The sequence below is a fragment of the Brienomyrus brachyistius genome, chromosome 1, assembly GCF_023856365.1.
Source record: "Brienomyrus brachyistius isolate T26 chromosome 1, BBRACH_0.4, whole genome shotgun sequence".
In the NCBI taxonomy this organism is placed as follows: Eukaryota; Metazoa; Chordata; class Actinopteri; order Osteoglossiformes; family Mormyridae; genus Brienomyrus; species Brienomyrus brachyistius.
This window is the reverse complement of record NC_064533.1, coordinates 26,712,252-26,732,441: the sequence shown is the minus strand read 5'-3', so window position 1 is coordinate 26,732,441 and position 20,190 is coordinate 26,712,252. Positions and strand designations below refer to the sequence as shown.

At 43.4% G+C, this 20,190-nt stretch overlaps 1 protein-coding gene across 1 annotated transcript; it reads right to left on the bottom strand.

The window, feature by feature from the left end:
* Positions 1-23: 23 nt before the first annotated feature.
* kif9 (kinesin family member 9) lies at positions 24-18,836 on the bottom strand. Its single transcript, XM_049005834.1, has 21 exons — positions 18,314-18,836; positions 17,536-17,636; positions 17,120-17,285; positions 15,061-15,167; positions 12,001-12,231; positions 11,461-11,544; positions 11,161-11,253; positions 10,697-10,844; positions 9,870-9,934; positions 9,674-9,751; positions 9,399-9,467; positions 7,683-7,787; positions 7,522-7,577; positions 7,280-7,376; positions 6,456-6,553; positions 5,790-5,942; positions 4,897-5,096; positions 4,374-4,553; positions 2,407-2,522; positions 2,207-2,311; positions 24-2,133 (listed from the first exon to the last, which is right to left on the bottom strand). The coding sequence occupies exons 2-21, from the start codon at positions 17,629-17,631 to the stop codon at positions 2,119-2,121; spliced, it is 2,262 nt and encodes a 753-aa protein (XP_048861791.1). The 5' UTR covers positions 17,632-17,636; positions 18,314-18,836; the 3' UTR covers positions 24-2,118.
* Positions 18,837-20,190: the final 1,354 nt, after the last annotated feature.

The following is a 20,190-nucleotide window of genomic DNA, read 5'->3' as shown; positions in this document are numbered from 1 at the left end:
ACATATAGTTAAAAAATCCAATATAAGATTCTTGCACTGATGTTTATTGCAGTACAGCTATCAATTAGATCAGTGGATCTCAAACATTTTGGTCCAAATACCACTTATGATGAAACCAAAGCAGGCAAGTACCACATGGGGAGGGATCACAGTAACCTGAATCACAGAAAGAAATGACCGATCTTTTCTTGGGTACCACCTGGTACTTACCAAAATTTGAGAGCCATTGAATTAGATGAGAGATGCCTTAACCAACATTAATCAGGTTTATACAGTGGTATCTTGGAACACAAACTTCATTTATTTCCAGAAGGCTGGTCGAGTTGTGATTTGGTTGAGTTCCAAGTTGATTTTCCCCATAAGAAATAATGCAAATGAATTTAATCCATTTCAGACCAAACAAACAATTGCCTATGTAAATGTATCTACCTGCCTAACGACAAAGAACAATCAACATAAAACCTAATACAGGTGTCCCCCGTTTAACGTCCATTCGAGTTAACGGACCTGGCCTAAAAAATTAGCATGAAAATTAAAATCTATGTAGTGATGCCAGACATAGCAGCTGCTGTTTTGTAACCCCTCTATCCCTCCTCCTCTTCACCTGCCCCTTCCAGTATGCCATCAGCTCACCTCAAAACAGGTAAAATGCTCAAAAACTGTCCTTTACTTCAGGTTTATTGCTATTGTATGTGTGTACAGGTATTCCCTTGTTTACCATCTGCATTACTTTGTGTAGAACAGGACGTTAATTTGGGCGTTGATCGAATTAACAAATATCCATAACTAAGTAAAATATGGTTGAGTTCATTACAGCACTGTAGCATAATATACGTCAGCCAGCGCTGTACAGTACAGGGTCTTTTTTGGCTGACAACGCGCTCTACAGTCTGCCTGCTCTACCTATTGCCCGCCCACGCGTTTTCTTTGGAAGGGGAGACGCACCTATATCCGTACACGTTTTAGCAGGTCTGTCTTGTTGTGTTACAAGTTCTTAAGGTTGAGTTGCAGCTAGATGTTTCTCAACCGACACATTCGAAGTCCAAATTTGTGAATGACTCTCGACCCATACAAGTTTTAGGAGGGACGGTCAAGTTCCAAGACTTCAGTCGAGGTACAAGCTGGTTGAGAGCCGTTCAAGTTCCAAGGTTATACTATAATTAGACAGCAGTTTTAACTTCACAGTATGCTATGAACAGAGTTTATCAAATTTCAGTTCAAGGTCCAATGAAGGACACATAAAACATCCTGTGTGTGATTTCTTCCTCTTCTCCCTTTTCTCTCATGTGGCCAGAGAAACACTAAGGTTTGGATTCAAACCTTAATGTTGGATTCAAAAGTAGATATTTTAAGTATATGCATTTTGTTTCATATAGTTAATAGTGGGTACAAGAAAAGCCTTCTGCAGTTGTCTTGCAGGTGTAACATGGATAATAAATATTTCCACTTGCCACTGTGCGCATTTTGGTTTAGTGTTTGGTAACTTAAAAATATTTGGGCCCAAAATGATGCACTTTACGTTTTCCTGTTTGGAACTGCCCACACAAGCGGTCGGTCGTGCTCATAATTGTGTCATTTTAGAAAATTGTTTATTTTTATCGACGATTTTGTTATATTATAGTATGTGTACCTGGACAAGTTTAAATATGGACAAAGTTTTGTGAGGTTGAACGACTGTATATCCATTCTATCTGTTCTGCGATCCTCGGCCCTCAGGCTATGCACCAGCCACCAAGTTATGTGTGTGTGGTAAAGTGAGTGTTTTTGTATTTCCAGAACAGTGCTGTGATTGCAGTGTTCATCTTTTCACAGTTACATATTTACACTGTAATTGATATTGCTATCCTTGCGCAGTTTGGAACTGCCCGCGCAAGCGAACAGTGCTCTGATTGCAGTGTTCATCTTTTCACAGAATAAACCAGCTCAATTAGGAGTCTTGAGTTGTGGTGCATTCAATTAACACAACGCAAGATCGTGCCAGTTACACATGGAATCAGATTTACGTGTTTGTCCACGTTGGACTACGAGAATTGTGAAATCCTTCCACGCGGTGTCTTGGCTGGCACCCCTTTTAGGTCACAGACTGGCTGCCACATTCTTCTCTGGCTCCCAAATTCCTCATCTGTAGGTTCGCTGTGTGGATGGGAGGGGACAGTCTGTTGAGTGTCTGAGTGAAACAGGAAGTGCTTAAGTTGGGGTGACCTACCCTCTGCAGCACCCTGTTGTGCGCTGTGTAGTAGGGAAGGGCCCCAGGTTCGTCTGCCAGCAGCTCACGGCGGAGGTGCTCAAAGGGGTCCTGCCTGTCATTCTCCTTTGAGATTACAGTCATGTTAGACAAAGCACCATGTACCTTTATTGGGCTGTATCATTAATGGACATTGAAGGACGCTCGGCACTCAGACTAACCATATTTAAGGCCTTTTCTACTGGTATCAGTCCTGGTGGAATTGATCCTCCTGCCCTTAGTACAGCCTGGACCTCTTCAGTAAGCAGGAAGGACTCGTTGTACCAGCTTTCAAACTCTATACCAAATCACAAAGAGATGTCAGTCTTCTTGGTCTATATCTTACCAGTGAATCCAGACACACATTTCAACTTGATTGATCCGAGGGGGAAATTCTTGTGCATACAGCAGCAAGGTACATAGATGTACAGCGCAATGGAGACGACATGGGGAGAACATGCAAACTCCACACACATGTAACCCAGGCGGAGACTTGAACCCGGGTCCCAGTTGTGTGAGGTAACAGTGCTAACCACTGCACCACCATGCCACCCCCCATTCATTACTAATGAGTTACAATTAGTTTTATTTAGGTCATTATTAAGACTTCATTCCTTATGTAAAATGCATACATTAATTTCTTAATGTTCAGAAAAGATCAACAATATGTGGTTGAGCACATCATGTGGCAAAACACGAGTCTGTGACTGACCATCCCTTCAGCTGGACTTCAAAGCACAGTTTGAGGAACGCTGGCACACAGACTGAAGTGAGGTAAACAATTACAATGTAGGTACTTTATACATATTTTAGGCAGTAACATTTTGTAGAATGAGTTGTACGTTATACAAACAAGTAGGAAGAAAAAAACCTGTTTTTCCAAAATGAAAAAAATGCCAAATACCATCGAGAAGAGTAGCCTATACGTCCCAGTTAGTCCAAAAAAAGCACTGATCATTTGATGAGTAATGACTACTAATAACTACTAATGAACTAGTAGTTATTAGAACTAATCCATAGTTAGTAGATAATTCCCAGTGAGACCTCCAATACTCAATAGTTCCTAATGAAGTACTAGCGAACTACCATAATAATTAGTTCACTATACCTATTGAATAATTAAGCATAACTCTTTAGTAGTAAATAGTACTAATTTAGGTGTTAATGAAGCACTACTCTTTTGTTGCTACTTACTTCCTGCATATTTACCTGTTAACTGCAGAACAGTATTATAATGTGTTACCCAGTACTGTACTCTTGCGTGCACTGAAGTCTATGGCATTTCGACAAAGGCGTAAGTTTATTTAATGCATATTGCTTTATTTAAGCTGTGTAAATACTTTTGGTGTCTACAGCTTTTTAAGTTAACCATACATAGTTTTACTCAGTGATGTAGAGGTGATCAGTTAAATTTGGATGTTGTAAAAACAGTGACTGTTGGAAACCATTTTAGAAAAAATATTATTTCAAACTAATTTTTTGTAGTTTTTGTATTAACTGAGACAGTCTACATATACAAGTACGGGCTACCTGTTAGAATACATTTTAAAAGTATTATTTTTTAATATTTTTATTTTACGTAAAACTGAAGGTATGGGGTCGTACGTAATAGAGTATGCCGTTACATTATAGAGGAAATAATAAGTTATGAAGGTACTCATAATATTGGAGATCATACTGCCATGTAGAAATATAATTTCCCTATGAAACAGATATTTCATGTTGAAATATTGATATGCAATATGTGCCCTTCAGAGGTAAAGTGGGCTATGCCACATGTCAGTCAAAAATGAGTTTAGTGTCCAGTATTAATTATTGAGGGTCAATCAATCTTTTAAATATACCGAGATCTGTGCTACCTGTGATATATATCAATTGTAGGGTATAGGCACACTGGTTTTTTGAAAAAATGTCAACTTTGGAGCTCATTTTCTCAAAACTTTGTTTTTGTGGGATAGCCCACTTTACCTCTCAAGGGCACATATTTTATGTTAATGACTGAGTGTCCAGGAATTTTACAGGACTGGGGTGGCAACCCTAATTTTCAAAAAAGAAGATAGCACTGGATTCTTACAGGTGAGGGTGAGGAGTGACAGTATAGGCGCCCAGGGCCTGTTTCTGGCCTCTCGAGCCGAAAATTGAAGCTCACCCGTGAGCAGGCGGATCCTGCACTGGTCCACCAGGTGCTGGCAGTAGTTGACCTCAGACCTGGTGCTGCCCAGTTCTTCATGTTGCTGTCGGTACTGCACCTTCAGCTCCCGCAGCCTCAGTACCAGGGTCAGCTCCTCCTCTTCCATTACCGGCTGACCCTCCACAGTCACAAATATTCCTGGATGGAGAGTTATGGGGGTCACGGCCGCTGCTACAGATGTGCAGGGGGAGGCTTATTAATATTTGTGAAGAAGGTACTACACACTGACCAATCAGGGAGCGCGCTCTAGAATATTAATCAGCCCCCTTCCACTGAACTCATGAGTCAGTCAGGTACCACTTCCTGTACGAACATTAATTATCCTTCCTCTAGCATCCTACTCCCCGATCAACGAAGGGAAAGGGAAGGTCTGCTACAAAAAGCCAGCATACTTTGGTTATTGGCAGAAGGGTGTCCACAAAAGGAGGAACTTCCTGTACACAAAAGGAAACTGGGCAGAAAGGATTGTGGGTAGACACACCGTGACGCTGTTGCTGGAGCTGCAGGGTGCTACTGGCGAGGTCAATCTCCCGTTTTGTCGCGTTGATGCCATCCCTCAACTCCCTGAGTCGTTGCTGGCGGTCCCGGAGCACTGCCTTGTTCTCCTTCAGGATGCAAGTAATCTCACTGCCATGCTCCGCTTTGAAGTCCTCGAAGGCCTCTGCTTTTGGGGGAAGGGGACTGGGAGAAGAGGAGCTGTGTCAGTGAGTGAGTACCAAGTAGTCATGGTCACTTCTGGATACCAGTATTGAAAGCTATAATGCAATTTCTAGAATTATGTTAGGTATCCTGTCACACACACAGAGCAGAAGGGGATAGGGCTTAAATAGTGGCTTTTGTGTGTTAGTAGGTACTGGCAGGTAAGAACATTGACTGGAGGTACCCTATTTGGCATATCTCAAAACCATCCATTCATTTTCTACACCCGCTTGTCCTATGCAGGGTCTCCGGGGCCCGGAGCCAATCCTGGAAGCTAGAGGCATAGCATAGGCAATAACCCAGGACCGGGCAGCAACCCACTGCAGGGTGTGCAAACACACACCATTCACACACCTATGGGTAATTTGGAATTTCCATAATGAAAGATAATGACTTGAAAATGTTTGTCTTTATTTGGTTCAAAGATAAAATATTCTGACATTAAATGTGACCAATTTTCAATTATTACCTGTCAGTACCTAGTGTTAGCCTAAAACACAGACAGTGGCGAGAAGACAAGTAGCTATGCTCCCTAATGATGAGGCCTATTGAAGAGCACAACCTGGCAACCGTAAAGCACTGTTAAAGGTTCAGCCATTTGCTCCACGGAGCTGGCAGGACCAGGTTTTCCTGAACAGAACAGGAAGTGACGTGTCGGTTGCTGGTTCTCTGTACTCTGTTCTGAGGAGGTTCCCCTGGGATCCCTGGTTCTGTTCGTCCGAGTTGAGATCCCTCTGGGACACCAGGAGGGGATTGCTTCTGTCCAGTGCTGCGGTGTCAGCCTCTCTGCTGTAGGTGGGGCTAACCGCTCCTTCCTTCCTCCCTACACTGAGGAGGACAGTGTCAAGGCTTTCAGCATAACAGAACGAGGCAGAGTCCTCTTTTCAGGGTCCTAAGCAAAACTTTATTTAACCAATTGTCCTTTGACACCCTCCTTCCCATTCTGAAGCAAAGAAGCCACTTAGTGGGCTTATCCCTTGGGCCAGCCCTGTGTCACATTATTATGCTAGATACTTGGCTCACACATCCTTTCAGTTTTCTCTAGTTTAGTGCTTCTCCATCTTTTCAGCATTTTTTCCTCATCAGTTACACACCAGGGCTTAATAAAGTAGCTAAATTATATGGCTTGATTTATTTTGAAAAAAATTTAAAAAGCTACACTAATGTGAAATAGCTGTGTTTAAATATGTACACACCTGGAATAACAGTAGCGGTTTTGATGCTTATTTGAACCCCAAATATCATACATTTGATTGTTCTTGCTAGATCACAAGCTCAGTAAAACACCCCAGTAAGTACCGTCTACTCCTCTAACAGGAAGTCGTGCACCTCTCCTCTTACCTCACATCCTTTGCTTTTTTAGGTTTGGTCTTGTGCCTCTCTGCCCCCCCGAAACCCACTGCTTCCGCCTCTCCTACAGGGCCCTTCTCTCCTCGACGCTGAGACAAGAAACAACACAAGCCAGTTTTCTCAGAAAAGGTGCCCGTCTCCAGCAACAGGCCAGGCTACTAGGGGAAAAGTAAAACGCACTGGTGGGTTTGGCTTACTTGTATATATTCTGTGTTACTGGTTGGTTATCGCGTGTTACTGTTGTTAATGCCTTATATTTTGTATGTTAATACCTTATATTATCCGTATATATGTATGACAAGCGGTTTGGAAAATGGATGGATGAATGGATGTTATCTTCGTAGTTTATTTTAGTTCATCAAAAATTCCTTGTACCTGGGCACAGTAAATAAATTTGATTCTGATAACTGGTATTTAGCGAAATTGTCCCCAAATACACACTGAAGAACCTTCATTAGTTAGACCTAGAAACAACCAAGCCTACATATTCATGGTTCCCATGAAACTCATTAGTTTTCTTGCTTATTAATTAAAGTTGGTGTGCATGTGTGAGTGAATGGTGTGTGAGTGTGCCCTGCGATGGGCTGGTCCCCCATCCTGGGTTGTTCCCTGCCTCGTGCCCATTGCTTCCGGGATAGGCTCCGGACCCCCCCCCCCGCGACCCAGTAGGATAAGCGGTTTGGAAAATGGATGGATGGATTAATTAAAGTTTATGCAGTTGAAATCATGAATGAATAGTTCTCAAATGGCAGCGTGCCACAGGTTCAGTCGCTGGTATAGAAATAAATGCAGGATGCTTCCATGGTCACACTAACCTGGGACCTGGGACTGCTTTCAGCAGCTGGGGCCTGAGGTTTCTCTACCAGGCTATGCTTCTCGGTCAGCTGGGATCTCAGCCTCTGCTCCTGCTGCCTGGAAAAGAAAGCCAACATCTATTGGCTACATACTGAAGCTACGAGCATGTCGTAATACGTATGCTTGGATGATCGTGTATTAATAAAGACCTTGTACGTAGTGCAAAGCGTCAACTTGAAATGCCAGCTGAATAACGACTTACTGCAGAGCGAGTCTGAACTGTGTGAACACCTCTTGGATCTGTCTAATGTTTATGATCTGAAATGGAAAACGGGGATCAGGATTTGGACACATCATATGTATCCAGCAGCTGGGTGACCTCGGCTATAACTGAAGGCAACAAAAAATTGTCAGCCATCTTACGTCAATCTCGTTGCTGGTCCCATCCAGATATTGCCGAACTTGACGCTGAATTTCTGCCACCTGCCTGTCAGTCAGTGTGTCATAAGACACCCTCATCCGATTGGCCTGCAGGAATGGGGGGGTGGTCATGGGCATTTACAAATACACACTTACGCGAATAGACCGTTCTTCAACCTTTTATGTGAGTAAAAATTTACGCATGTGGGATTCCTTATTCTTTCCCACCATTCAACAAAGCCTAGCCTAGTATTTACCAACCCAGTTCTTGGGGACAGTCTACATTTTTGCTCCCTTCCAGCTCCCTATAGGGAGCAAAAACGTGAACTGTCTGCCTGGGAAGGAACAAAAACATGGACTGTCTGGGGTTCTCCAAGGACTGGGTTGGGAAATACTGAACTAGCCCACCCTAGTTGCATATAGGACACCCAAGCCCTACCGCGAAGAAAGACTAGTTACAGCACGGTTCCAGCTTACTTTCGTTTTCCCCTGCAGAAGGGTTGGCTAAGTAAAGGCATTGCCTGGTTTGGGGAGTGACAGTGATGTAAAACCGAAGAAGTGTTCATTTATTGTTCACACATAGTACATCATGATTTACTATGTGAAATTATTTAGTTTTTTTTTTTTTTTACAGTGTGCTAATTTCTGCTACCACATCTGTGAGAATCGCTGTGTTATGCATGCATCAAACACTAGCAGAATTAGCATTCACTTGCATAAATTTGCATTATGAATCTGTTCTGTTCAGCTATTCTATAGTACTTTTTTAAGTAGGAGGTTGGAAATTTTCAAGTTCCGAGGTATCGCAAATGCTTCAGTACATTGTGATGTGCAGTACTACTAATATTGAATAATATATAGAACATTTGCTTTTTCCTTCAGATAATCCATGCGCAGAACACAGGTATCTCCATGCATTTAGACCAATCAGATGGTGTTAACACAACCAGCACAGTTTGGTCACGCTTTTGGCCCTTCTAGGAAACAGGTCCATGTTAGCGTAGGTACCGGTCGGGTACAGCCTGGGTACGGCTCGCATACTTTACAATGGATAACTGCCAGGTCACAGAATGGCTCAGTTCCTGGTGGCAGTGGAAAAGTGCCATAATTAGAACAGGTGCGTTCACAGCACAGAATGTGAGAACTAGCAGGAGACACTTGCCTGCATTGTCAGGCTATGCCAGCTTGCACTTTACGTACTTCAGATGCTTTGCCCAAGTGCTATTCATAAATAATGTGTATGGTGGGAATTTCTTATGTAATTCTGGATTTACACATGTCAAATTCACTTAAGCTGAGGTTTGTCTGTATTGCAATACTCACCGTCTTAAAAAAAAAAATTTTCATTAACCTTCATTATGTTCATTAAGATTAACATAATTAGACTGTGGGACATGTTCCTGATGTTCTAGAAATTACGTGTTCTAATTCATAAATCACATTTGGTTGTTTTAGATCAGTATTTCTCGGCCCGGTTCTCAGGAGACCCCCAGTCAGTCCACATTTTTGCTTCCTCTCGGCTCTCAGCACATCAGAACCAAACAACCAAGAACACAGATTACCTGTCACAGCTGTGCTGGGAGCTGGGAGGGAGCAAAACTGTGGATTGTGTGAGGGTTCTCTGGGACTAGGCTGAGAAACACTGCACACTGCTTTTGGAGAAGCAGGAGGTGGGCATGTGGGCATGTATGACCTCTACATCCACATGTGGACACTCACCAGGGAGTCATGGATGAAAAGCTCCTGCTTCAGCAGCTCGACCTCCTTCTGCAGCTTCCTCACCTGAATCTGCACACATGGGCGAGATCAGAAGGTTCACTCATCATGTGATCTGCACACAGCCAGCAGTGGCCATCTTGACGTGCCAGAGATCCATTGTTATTGTTATCATTCCATCCATTTCTTTTTCAGATATCAATAAAAAATCCCTTGAATCACCACCCAGCCAAGCCTATACACCATAACCAATCTCAGTGCATTCGTGCTGTTCTCACCACAGGATCAACATGCTCGTTGATGGCCGGCTCCGTCTGCACACGTTTCATCCTACCGGCGAAACGCAGGGTGGACAGCTGGGGAGCAGAGCAGGCCAGTATGAACTCAAGACCTAGATCTATAAACACTGTGGCTGTGGTCCCAGAGGGTACTGGCACAGAGACACTCTTTCTGGCTGAACATCGCCGCTCTCACCGTCTCCTCTATCTGACCAGCCTCCCCGTAGATGTTTGCCACCAGCACTGTGTTGCAGTTTCCCCCTGTGGTGAGGAGGAGGACAGTCACAATCATATTCCAATAGAACAGTCTAAACCAGTGTTTCTCCACCCAGTCCATGGGGCCTCCCAGACATTCCATGTTTCTGATTCCTTCACGATCCCAGCACAGCTGAATTAAACAATCAAAAACATGGAATACCTGGAACCAGTGTGTGTGCTGGGATCTTGTAGGAAGCAGAAATGTTGATTGCCTCTGAGTCCCGGAGGACTGGGTTGAGAAATACTGGTGTAAACACTATGAAACTATATGTAACTAGAGGCAATATGTCCCACTTGTCTAGCATCACTTCTGCTGACCTGTTAGCATAGCAGCATAGGTGATTCAGGGATGTTTTAAGGTGGGGGGCATAAAAGGGATCATATTTAATACAGAGGGGTCAACCTTATCATTAGCCGAAGATATTTTCAGAATTGGTGAGAGATAGGGCATGGGGCACTCCAGGGGCCAGACAGCTTTCAGCTGGGGCCAGTGCCCTTGTGGCCCCATCCCTGGAGAGCTGTAATAATGAATGATATCTAGCATCAGATATCTAAACTGCACCTGCTCCTTCAACCCCTCTTGGAGATATTCCAGTCAATTGCAGGTCAACAGTTGGCTGCTCCACAAGGCAAACCAATAGCCTGAATGGTTCTCACATTCCTGCCCAAGCCGTAAGGTACAAACACCTCTGACTGCCCCATAAAAGGTGGTGAATCTTGTGTTGCAAGTCAGTGCCCCCTCACACTGCCCACGGCCCTGCTCACCCAGACAGTCCTTGAGAGCATGTGTTAGCTTGCTCTGCCTGAAAGGCACGTGTTCCCGCCGCCGGTCTGCTAGAGCCAGGATGGCCTGCTCCAGGAAGGACAGAGACTTGTTGATATAAGTAGCCTCTTTGAGCAACTGGCCCTCTGACTGGCCGGGGGAAGAGGAGAGAGAGGGGGACATCATGAGACCATTATCACAGTACAGCTCTTAAAATCACTGTCTACAAAACCTTAAAACTCATATCGAAATCAATAACAGGGAGGTCACTGGTTCAAATCCTAGAGTTGGTGGAGTGATGTCACCACTGGGCCCCTGAGCAAGCCCCCTAACTCCCAAGTGCTCCAGGGACTGGCTGACTAAGTTATTTTATAACTAAAGGAATTCACAGAAAAGGAGAAAAGAATTCATGTTTCTCCAGAGCAAGACAACAGCATTCAGAAGGGTAATGGATGCCATTACTCACGCCACTTTTGCCTAATCTCTCTGAGCCAGCCAAGTCCACCAGGCTCAGCTTGGAGGTGAGAAACTTGGCTTCTGATAGTGTCCGTGCGCGAGACTGAAACACAGAGTCCATTAAGCTAAATTACGGTGCACATTTGAACTTATGACAAACAGCTTTGATTAGATGTGTCAGATGTACAAGTATAGCAGCATAGAGGAATAATATTCAACATGCAAGCATAGCATAGACTGCAAGCAGGACTCAGTGACTCTTTAATCATTTGTGGCCGTGCTGTTTGAGGTCTTTCTCAGCTCCCTGTACCTCGATGTGGATCGAAAGGATGCAGTGAGATCTAGAAGAGTTCCTATTGAGGGTGTGAGCTCCTATGATCCGGTTCATATCCCCCTGAAGATTCCAGAATATCTTTTACTTTTACTTAATATTAACATTAAGTAGAACAACAATATTTAAACAAAAATCCATCAAATTAGCAACTGATACATATGCAACAGGGGTCAAAAAAGTACAAATAAAAATTACTCGCCAGTGAAATCCTGAGAGCAACTGCATGTACCATCGTTAGTAATTTCACATTTTGACAGTATTTTTAATAATTAATCTTAATTTATTTTAAAATACCATTTCTTGTATTCAATTTATTAAAAATGTACCTTAGACATACAATAAAAAGGCATTTTATGCATTTAGAAATTCTCAATTTAAGCTTAACGGTGTTTGAGAGTTTAATAAATTTACTTTGGGATATTCATTATGTGTATTATTTTATTCCAAAAAATTTACTCATGAAATACCACCAGACAATTCAGACAGCAACTGACTGATGAAAACTGTCTTTCCTACCTCAAAGAGCAAGTTCAGGGCCTCCTCCTCACTGTGAACCTGGTGAAGAGACAGTCCTCGCACAAACACGCCTCCCCCAGCCTCTTCCACAATGGACATGCCTCCAAGTGCTGCGCTCTCCTCAAGTGGGACAGAGGAGAGCAGGTCCACCAGTGTCTCATTGTAGATCTCCAAGAAGGACAGGTACACAGAGATGGCGTGGTTTGTGCGCTTCTCCACCTCCCTGAACACCTGCATTTTCCACAGATGCACAGTGAAAGGTTTACATGATAGGACATCTGTGTCGACTCCGCTCAAGAGTCCTTCTTAATGGCAGCCAGTAGTAAATGTTTCACAACACAATCCCCAAAGACCCCCAGAAAGTCCACATTATAGCTCCCTCCCAGCTCCCAGCCATTCAAGAACATCAAATACTTGCTACATGTGAGTTGGGAGCTGCGAGGGAGCAGAAATGTGGACTGTCTGGGGGTTCCCAAGGACTGGATCAAGAAACACTGGGTTAAGCAACATGGGTATCTTTGAAACAATGGCGTTGTCAAGGGCAGAGGGGGGCAAAAGGAGCCACGGCCAGCCTAATACAATCATTGACCCCTTCAATGCCCCCCCCCCCAGCGAAAACAAGTGACTACATGGAAAATAAATTAACTGTAAAATAAGAAACCAAAGTATATCCTTAATTTGACAGTTTTCAGCTAGTCTATATACTACAACAGCATGATAGAGTCCCTGAAATTCAGTTATCGATTTTGGTTTTGGTGTACCCCTCAAAAATTTTCAGTGGCCCCATATGGCCACCCCTATGAAAAATTTCAGAGGGCGCCATTGCTCTGAGATATACATGGTTCAAGAAACTGCATTTCGAGGTCCTGGTGGATCAGTCCTCTACCAAACTAAGCGTAATTTGGAAAATCACCATGAGAAATAAAACCATGTTACCCCACTCAGACTGGGAAGACCGGGGCCTTGCCCTGGAGCCAGGCCTGGGACGGGAGCTCGAGGGCAAGCATCTGGTGGCCGGGCCTCCACCCATGAGGTTTGACCGGGCATGGCCAAGAAGTAACATGGGTTTACCCCCCTGTGGGTCCACCACCTCCAAGGGGAGGCTTGGGGTTTGGGTGCAAAGGAGATTGGGTGGCAGTCGAAGGCAGAAGCCTCAATGGACCGATCACTGGCTACCAATTAGCTCTAGGCATATGGAATATAACCTCTCTTGCAGGATAGTAGCCTGAGCTAGTGCGGGAGGTAGAGGGATACTGACTAGGTATAGTCAGGCTCGGACTCTGGAACCAAACTCCATTATTCTGCTGGGGGACTTCAATGCTCACATGGGTAATGACAGTGAAACCTGGAAGGGTATGACTGGGAGGAAGGGCCTGCCAGATTGTAATCTGTTATTGGACTTCTACGCTAATCACAGTTTATCTATACTGAACACCATGTTCCAGCACAATTGGTACTCATACTGCACCTGGCACCAGAGCACCCAAGGTCACAGTTTCAGGATCGATTTTGTAATTGTACCGTTGGATCTGTGTCTATATGTTTTGGATACTCAGGCGAAGAAATGAGCTGAGCTGTCAACGGATCACCACCTGGTGGTGAGTTGGATCCAATGGTGGGGGAAGATGCGAGATAGACTTGGTAGACCCAAATGCATAGTGAGGGTCCGCACCTACGGCATAACTTCTGTTCTATCCCAAGGGAGTCAGGAGACATGGGGCCTGAATGGGCCATGCTCTGGGACTCCATTGTTGAGGTGGCGGTATGGAGCTGTGGCGGTAAGGTTGTTAGTGCCAGTCGTGGCAGCGATCCCCGAATCCAGTGGTTGACGCCAGCGGTAAAGGGAGCTGCCAGGCTGAAGAAGGAGTTCTTCAGGGCTTATTTAGCTTGTGGGATTCCAGAAGCAGTGGACCAGGCCAAGCGGGAAATGGCTCTGATGGTTGCTAAAGCAAAAACTCAAGTGTGGGAGGAGTTTGCTGAGGCTATGGAGAAGGATTTTCGGTCTGTCTTGAAAAGGTTCTGGCAACTCAGGAAAAGGAAGCAGGTCTTCCCTAACGTTAGTTATAGCAGGAGAACTGTTAACCTCAACTGGGGAGACAGTGGAGGAAATATTTCAAAGATCTCCTAAATCCCACTGATACACCTTCCTTGGAGGAAGTAGGGCTGGAAGACTCAGAGGAGAACTTGCCCGTGTCTGGGGCTGAGGTCACTGAAGTGGTAGGGCTCCGGGGGTGGATGAGATTCATCCTGAGTTCTTGAAAGCTCTTGATGTTGCTGGGCTGCCTTGGCTGACACACTTCTGCAACATTGCATGGATGTTGGGGACAGTGCTTTTGGATTAGAAGACTGGGGTGGTGGTCCCAATGTTTAAGAAGGGGGACCAGAGGATGTGTTCCAACTATAGGGGGTCACACTCCTGAGCCTCACTGGGAAGGTCTATGCCAGGGTACTAGAGAGAAGGGACCGTTCTTTGGTCGAACCTTGGATCCAGGAGGAACAATAAGGATTTCATCTTGGTCGTGAAACACTGGACCATCTCTTCACCCTCAGAAGGATCCTGGAGGGTTCGTGGGAGATGAAAATGGATGGATGCATGCATGCATTTTTAATAAATAGAAGGAAAAAAATTGTCTCCAGGCACCTGCTGTACCCCTGTTATTAAGATCAGAATCAGCTTTATTCACAAAGCACTACACAGGTACATGGAATGTCAATGCTCTGCTTAATACTGCATTCAAGGAACATATAGTATGTACATAGGAACAAATACAACAGAAAACACTGAGTGGACACAAGCGCAGCTACACGAGGATGATGGGAGATGTAGGCAGTCCATGATAGATTGGGGTGGTTGGCAGTGAGATGTTCATCTGTATAAATAACACTAATAACTTGAAAAAACAAAGTGTGTGCTGCAATAAACCTCAAGCAAGACTAGTTTAAATTTACAACCAACTACAGGTATTTTCAGGGTTTTTTGCATGACAATTTGAGAGGGCTGATGAGGTTGTGGAGGATGTGGAGACCAGCCTTGTTGAGGAGCAGGAAAAGATGCCGTACCTCTTGTAAGGCCCTGGGAATGATCCCTCTTTCCTTGTAGTTCTTAGTGGCTCCAGTCATGGTGTAGGTCTTGCCTGCCCCGGTTTGGCCAAAACACATGACCGTGCCTGATGTCGAGAGACAATTAGAGCAGCTCACCTTGGGGATTAAACTCAATGGGCTAATATTTGCTCAAGTAACTGCAGTTGGAGATTTCGCAGTAGTACATAAAATGAAAATGAAATTAAATGTTTCATTTGTCATTTCCACAAGTACAGGTACATTGCAGTGCTTCTTTTCACATATACCAGCATGGTCTCCTTTGAGACACACACATACACATACACTGATCAGCTTTAACATTCAAACCCCTTGCCTAAAATTGTGTAGGTATCCCTTGTGCCACCAAAACTCGGACTCATCGAGACATGAACTTCACAAGACCTCTGAAGGTGTCCTGTGGTATCTGACACCAAGAGGTTAGCAGCAGATCTATTAAGTCCTCTAAATTGTGAGGTGGAGCCTCCTTGGATCGGACTTGTTTATCCAGCCCATCCCACAGATGCCTAATCAGACTGAGATTAGAAGAATTTGGAGTCCCAGTTAATATTTTGAACTTTTTTTCATGTTCCTCAAACCATTCCTGAACAATTTTTGTAGTGTGGCAGGATGCATTATCTCACAGAATGAGGCCCCTGCCATTAGGGGTACTGCCACCATAAAGGGGTATATTTGGTCTGCAACAATGTTTAGGTAGGTTTCACATGTGAAAGTAACATCCACGTTAATGTGAGGACCCAAGGGATCCCAGCAGAACATTGTCCAGATCATCATACTCCCACTGGCTTGCCTTCTTCACATAGTGAATCCTGGTGTCATCTCTTCCCCAGGCAAACAACACACACACACTTGGCCAACCACAGGAGAAAATGTGACTCATTAGACCAGGCCATCTTGTTCCTTTCCTCCATAGTCCAATTCTGATGATACTCATAAATCTATTTTAGGTGCTTTCAACTTCAAGAACTGCCTGTTGACTTGCCTAACTGTCAGGGTCAGCACCCATCTGTATGAGTCTTTCATGTTCTCCTCCCCGTTTGGCCAGCAGATGTCACTGGCCATCCTGTCCTCCCCGTTGTCAGTATTTAGTGTGTTTCCTTTTTCGCTTCAGATGGCCGCATGGCTCAATGAACTGAGTATGCAGCTACCTGTAAACCCCTCAGTTGTGTGTTCAAATACCCCCTCCTCTGTTTTTGTATTTTGTTCCCTAGTGTTTCATTTGTATCGGTTTTTCTAGTTCCTGTCTTTTGTGATTTGTATTCGGATTTGGTTTTTTGCTTTGTGCCTGTGTTTGGTTGTGTTTTACCTGTCCTTATTATTCCCCTTGTGATATATTCTGTTTCCTAGTTTGAGTTTCGTGATTTGGTTTATTAGATTCACCTGTTGCCCGTTTTACCATCCTTTGTTAATTGTTCTCACCTGTCCTCCGTTATTCTTGTTATCCCCTGTATTTAAGTTAGTCTTTGTTTTTCCCTATTTGCTTTTTGACCCCTCATGGTCCGTTTTTGTTTTGTAGTGTTCCCAGTGTTTTTCCCTTTCTGTTAATAAACCCCTGTTTTCCTGTGAGCCACAAGTGGATCGTCCACCTTCCTTTTCCCCACCTGTACGATGCCCCACCCTCGTGATCGACACTCCCGAGAGTCCCTGACACCTAACATATAATGGCACCTGTCAAGAAGGTCAATGTCATTCACTTCACTGTCAGTAGTTTTAATGTTATGGTTGATCAGTATATATATTATATATGCATAGTTGAAAAAAAAAGCTTGTGGTTCTAAGCACAAAGTCGGCCATTTATCCAGCACCCCTAGAGCATTTGAGGGGGGTTAAGGCAGTTGAAGTTCAGTTGTGCTGAAGACAGGATTCAAACCGGTTGTCTTCCAATCACAGGTACTGAGGCCTAACCCACTGAGCAATACACCACCATAGTAGCAACAACACCAAGTAACAACAACAAAAATTCCCCCCACTTTTAAATAATATTTGAGGGAAAGGTAGAGCGTTAGAATGGGAAACTTGCCGTTGTAACCATCCAGTGCCCCCAATACCACGCTGCGGGCTACACTGGCATACATCTCCTCCTGGGACACATCATGGAAGACCCGGTCCATCCGGAATGACCAGGAGCACAGCTGGTTATTCACAACCCGCTTCCGAAAGCCTTTCCTCAGATGAATGTTTACTGTCTGACAGACAGAAATCAAATGGTGATTATGGATGAAAAGGTGAAGATAAATGGAACAAACAAAAAACTATTAGAATAAAAGATCTGGAATGCTGCTTGTGTCTATTATATGAGCTGTCAGCTAAGCTTGTTTTTGTACCAGAGACATTATAGAAACATATAAAATTATGTAAAATGAGACACAATACAAAACAGAATAAAAAAAAAACATACACTATATGTTTATATTTGGCATTGATGAGAGATAATACCTGCCCATCTGGTAAATACTGAATAAGGTCTTTTGCAAAATTGGCAGTGGGTCTGGTCCGAATGAATACCTTCACATCACTGACATGGGCACTCATCGCCCCTTTATGAATATAGAAGAAAAAGACAAAGAGTGAGAACTGTGGGAGTACAAAAATAATTAGGCTGCTCAGACACCAACGGAAAATCTGGGTCACGGGGAGATTTAAAACTATGTTCTTAATTTAAGAATCTTAAAGTCCTGACCAGCGTTTAGGCTGCATGTTTAAGGTTATATTTTAACAAACGAGCATGAGTGATTGTGAATTAGACTATTAACAGCTCCTAGTGAGATCACTTTGGACCAATATATTGTCATGAGTAAAATGGTTAAATTGCAAAAACTGCATTTTTATTTGAACTTGTATCTCTGCTTTTCATTCATCAGGTTATCTGATTAACTTAACCAAGTAGGAGAGAACGCAATACTACTGTCATATTTAGCTGCTTGTCTAAATTGCAAGATTCAAGACTAAACGACAAATCATTTTCGTATGAATTAAAAGCAGCATGTTTTTTCTGAAATGTTTCTGCAAGTTGTATCAATAAATGAATTGCAAAAAAACAACGTTGCGATACATGTTATATTGCAGCACTCTCCTGCAGTATAGACATACAGCAATCCACATTGTCACAAGTGGGTTAACGTTGCAAGATTTTTGATATTTTAAGTTTGTTATACATAGTTGCTTAGCAACTCACAGCAACTATTGTAGCCTACCGGTAATAAATCGTACTCACTGTTTGTTCTGGTGTAACTTAATTTCGATAACTACGAAGTACGATGTTTTCTGGTATTCGAGATGTCTGCCTAATATAATTGCATAGTAGCCTATCCACTCAACAGCTTGAATGTTTATAACGCTCCCAGGGAAACCATGAACTGCACCGTAACATTTATAGCGACAGTGGTGGATGACGTCACTTCCGATAGCGAAGTACTTTCCAAAATGTTGTTTTTAACTGAAGTAAATCATTGTTCAGCTAAGCAATTCGGCATAACTATAAATATAACCCATATTTGACCACCCCAACCAGTGCTAAGGTATACTAAGAAAGGATAAAACTTAAAAAATAATCTAAATTCACCAGGACCAACTGTATATGTTGGTCTAAATACGCCGTAATTCCTCAAGACTACAGTGAACATTATACTGAGTTTAACATTTATCGTTCCAAAACACAACCTTCGAGTTTGCTCAGTTTATCTTGGTGAGGAGTTTTTTTAAATTTATTTTAAGTTGACGGCTGTAGTATACTCAAAAAGTGACAGAAATACTCAGGAAATGGTTTGCTGTACATGCTGCAATCTCACATAAAATCCCGAATATAGAATTTATCGTGTAAAATCCCGTACAGAATTTGCATGCACGAATTCCATCCATCCATCCATTTTCCAAACCACTTATCCTATTGGGTCACGGGGGGTCCGGAGCCTATCCCGGAAGCAATGGGCACGAGGCAAAGAACAACCCAGGATGGGGGGCCAGCCCATCGCAGGGCACACTCACACACCATTCACTCACACATACACACCTATGGGCAATTCAGTGACTCCAATTAGCCTCAGCATGTTTTTGGACTGCGGGGGGAAACCCCACGACGACATGGGGAGAACATGCAAACTCCACACACATGTGACCCAGGCGGAGACTCGAACCCGGGTCCCAGAGGTGTGAGGCAACAGTGCTAACCACTGCACCACCATGCCACCCCCATGCACGAATTCATCCAGTCAAATATGCTTAGCAAACAACCTCGAGTTGGAGCTATTTGATGAAAGTGTTGTAACAGCCTGTTTGTGTAAGTCTGTTTATGTACCATGCAGACCTTGGTGTGGTCATAAGGTACAACCCTATGCTCTCCAGGCAGTACAACAGATTTTACTCCTACAGAAAGATGAAGAGACCGTCGCTGCTGCTCCTGGCCACCCTTTTGGCCTTAGCAGCTGCTGCCCCTCGTCCGGACAGACCGAAGAGACAGGTGAGTCTTTTTAGGAAATGGCAGTGGATGTGAACAACAGGCCCGGCAATCATATTCGAAGCTGTACAGACTTATAATATAATCGGATCGGATCGGAAACTAATTGTCAAAGCCTTTTTATGGTGGAATCAATAAGGTGGAAAATTGGAAATGACCTAAGGTATACATTAAGTTGCATATATTGAAATGATTTTTCCATTATGAAAAACATATTCGGAACGGCGTATTAAGGTGTGTGTGTATGTACATATATAACATGTTTTCCAATTAAACAATATCTGACGTCTTACAAACCTTTCAAGCTTATTTGCGACGCTGATTTAATATGATCCGTCAGGCCAAAAAATTCAGGTTTCAAGTTTCATTTAGAATATCAAACACTGCACAATCGAATCAAATATTTCTCTGCACTACAGTATGAATGAGGAAAATTTGTATTGAATCGAAAGCAAACTTCGCCAAACTGAAATTAAACCCAAATACTCCTGTTATATAATCAATAGTTTTTATAACAAATCAATAAAAAATAAACACATAAATGCTGCTGTGGTTTTGTATAACGAAACATACCAGCCCCCCCACCTCCCCCAAGAGAAGCTGAAAAACCTCACAAACACACTTCAGCAAATAGTACA

What these genes read in the sequence shown, in the direction of transcription:
- kif9 (XM_049005834.1), bottom strand. Translation starts at nt 17,631, where the DNA reads ATGAGTGCCCATGTCAGTGATGTGAAGGTATTCATTCGGACCAGACCC. An exon ending in TTCCCAGGGCCTTACAAGAG is followed by an intron (nt 12,232 to 15,060) that starts GTACGGCATCTT and finishes TGGAAAATGCAG; the next exon opens with GTGTTCAGGGAGGTGGAGAA. An exon ending in CTGGTCAGATAGAGGAGACG is followed by an intron (nt 9,752 to 9,869) that starts GTGAGAGCGGCG and finishes TCTGCTCCCCAG; the next exon opens with CTGTCCACCCTGCGTTTCGC.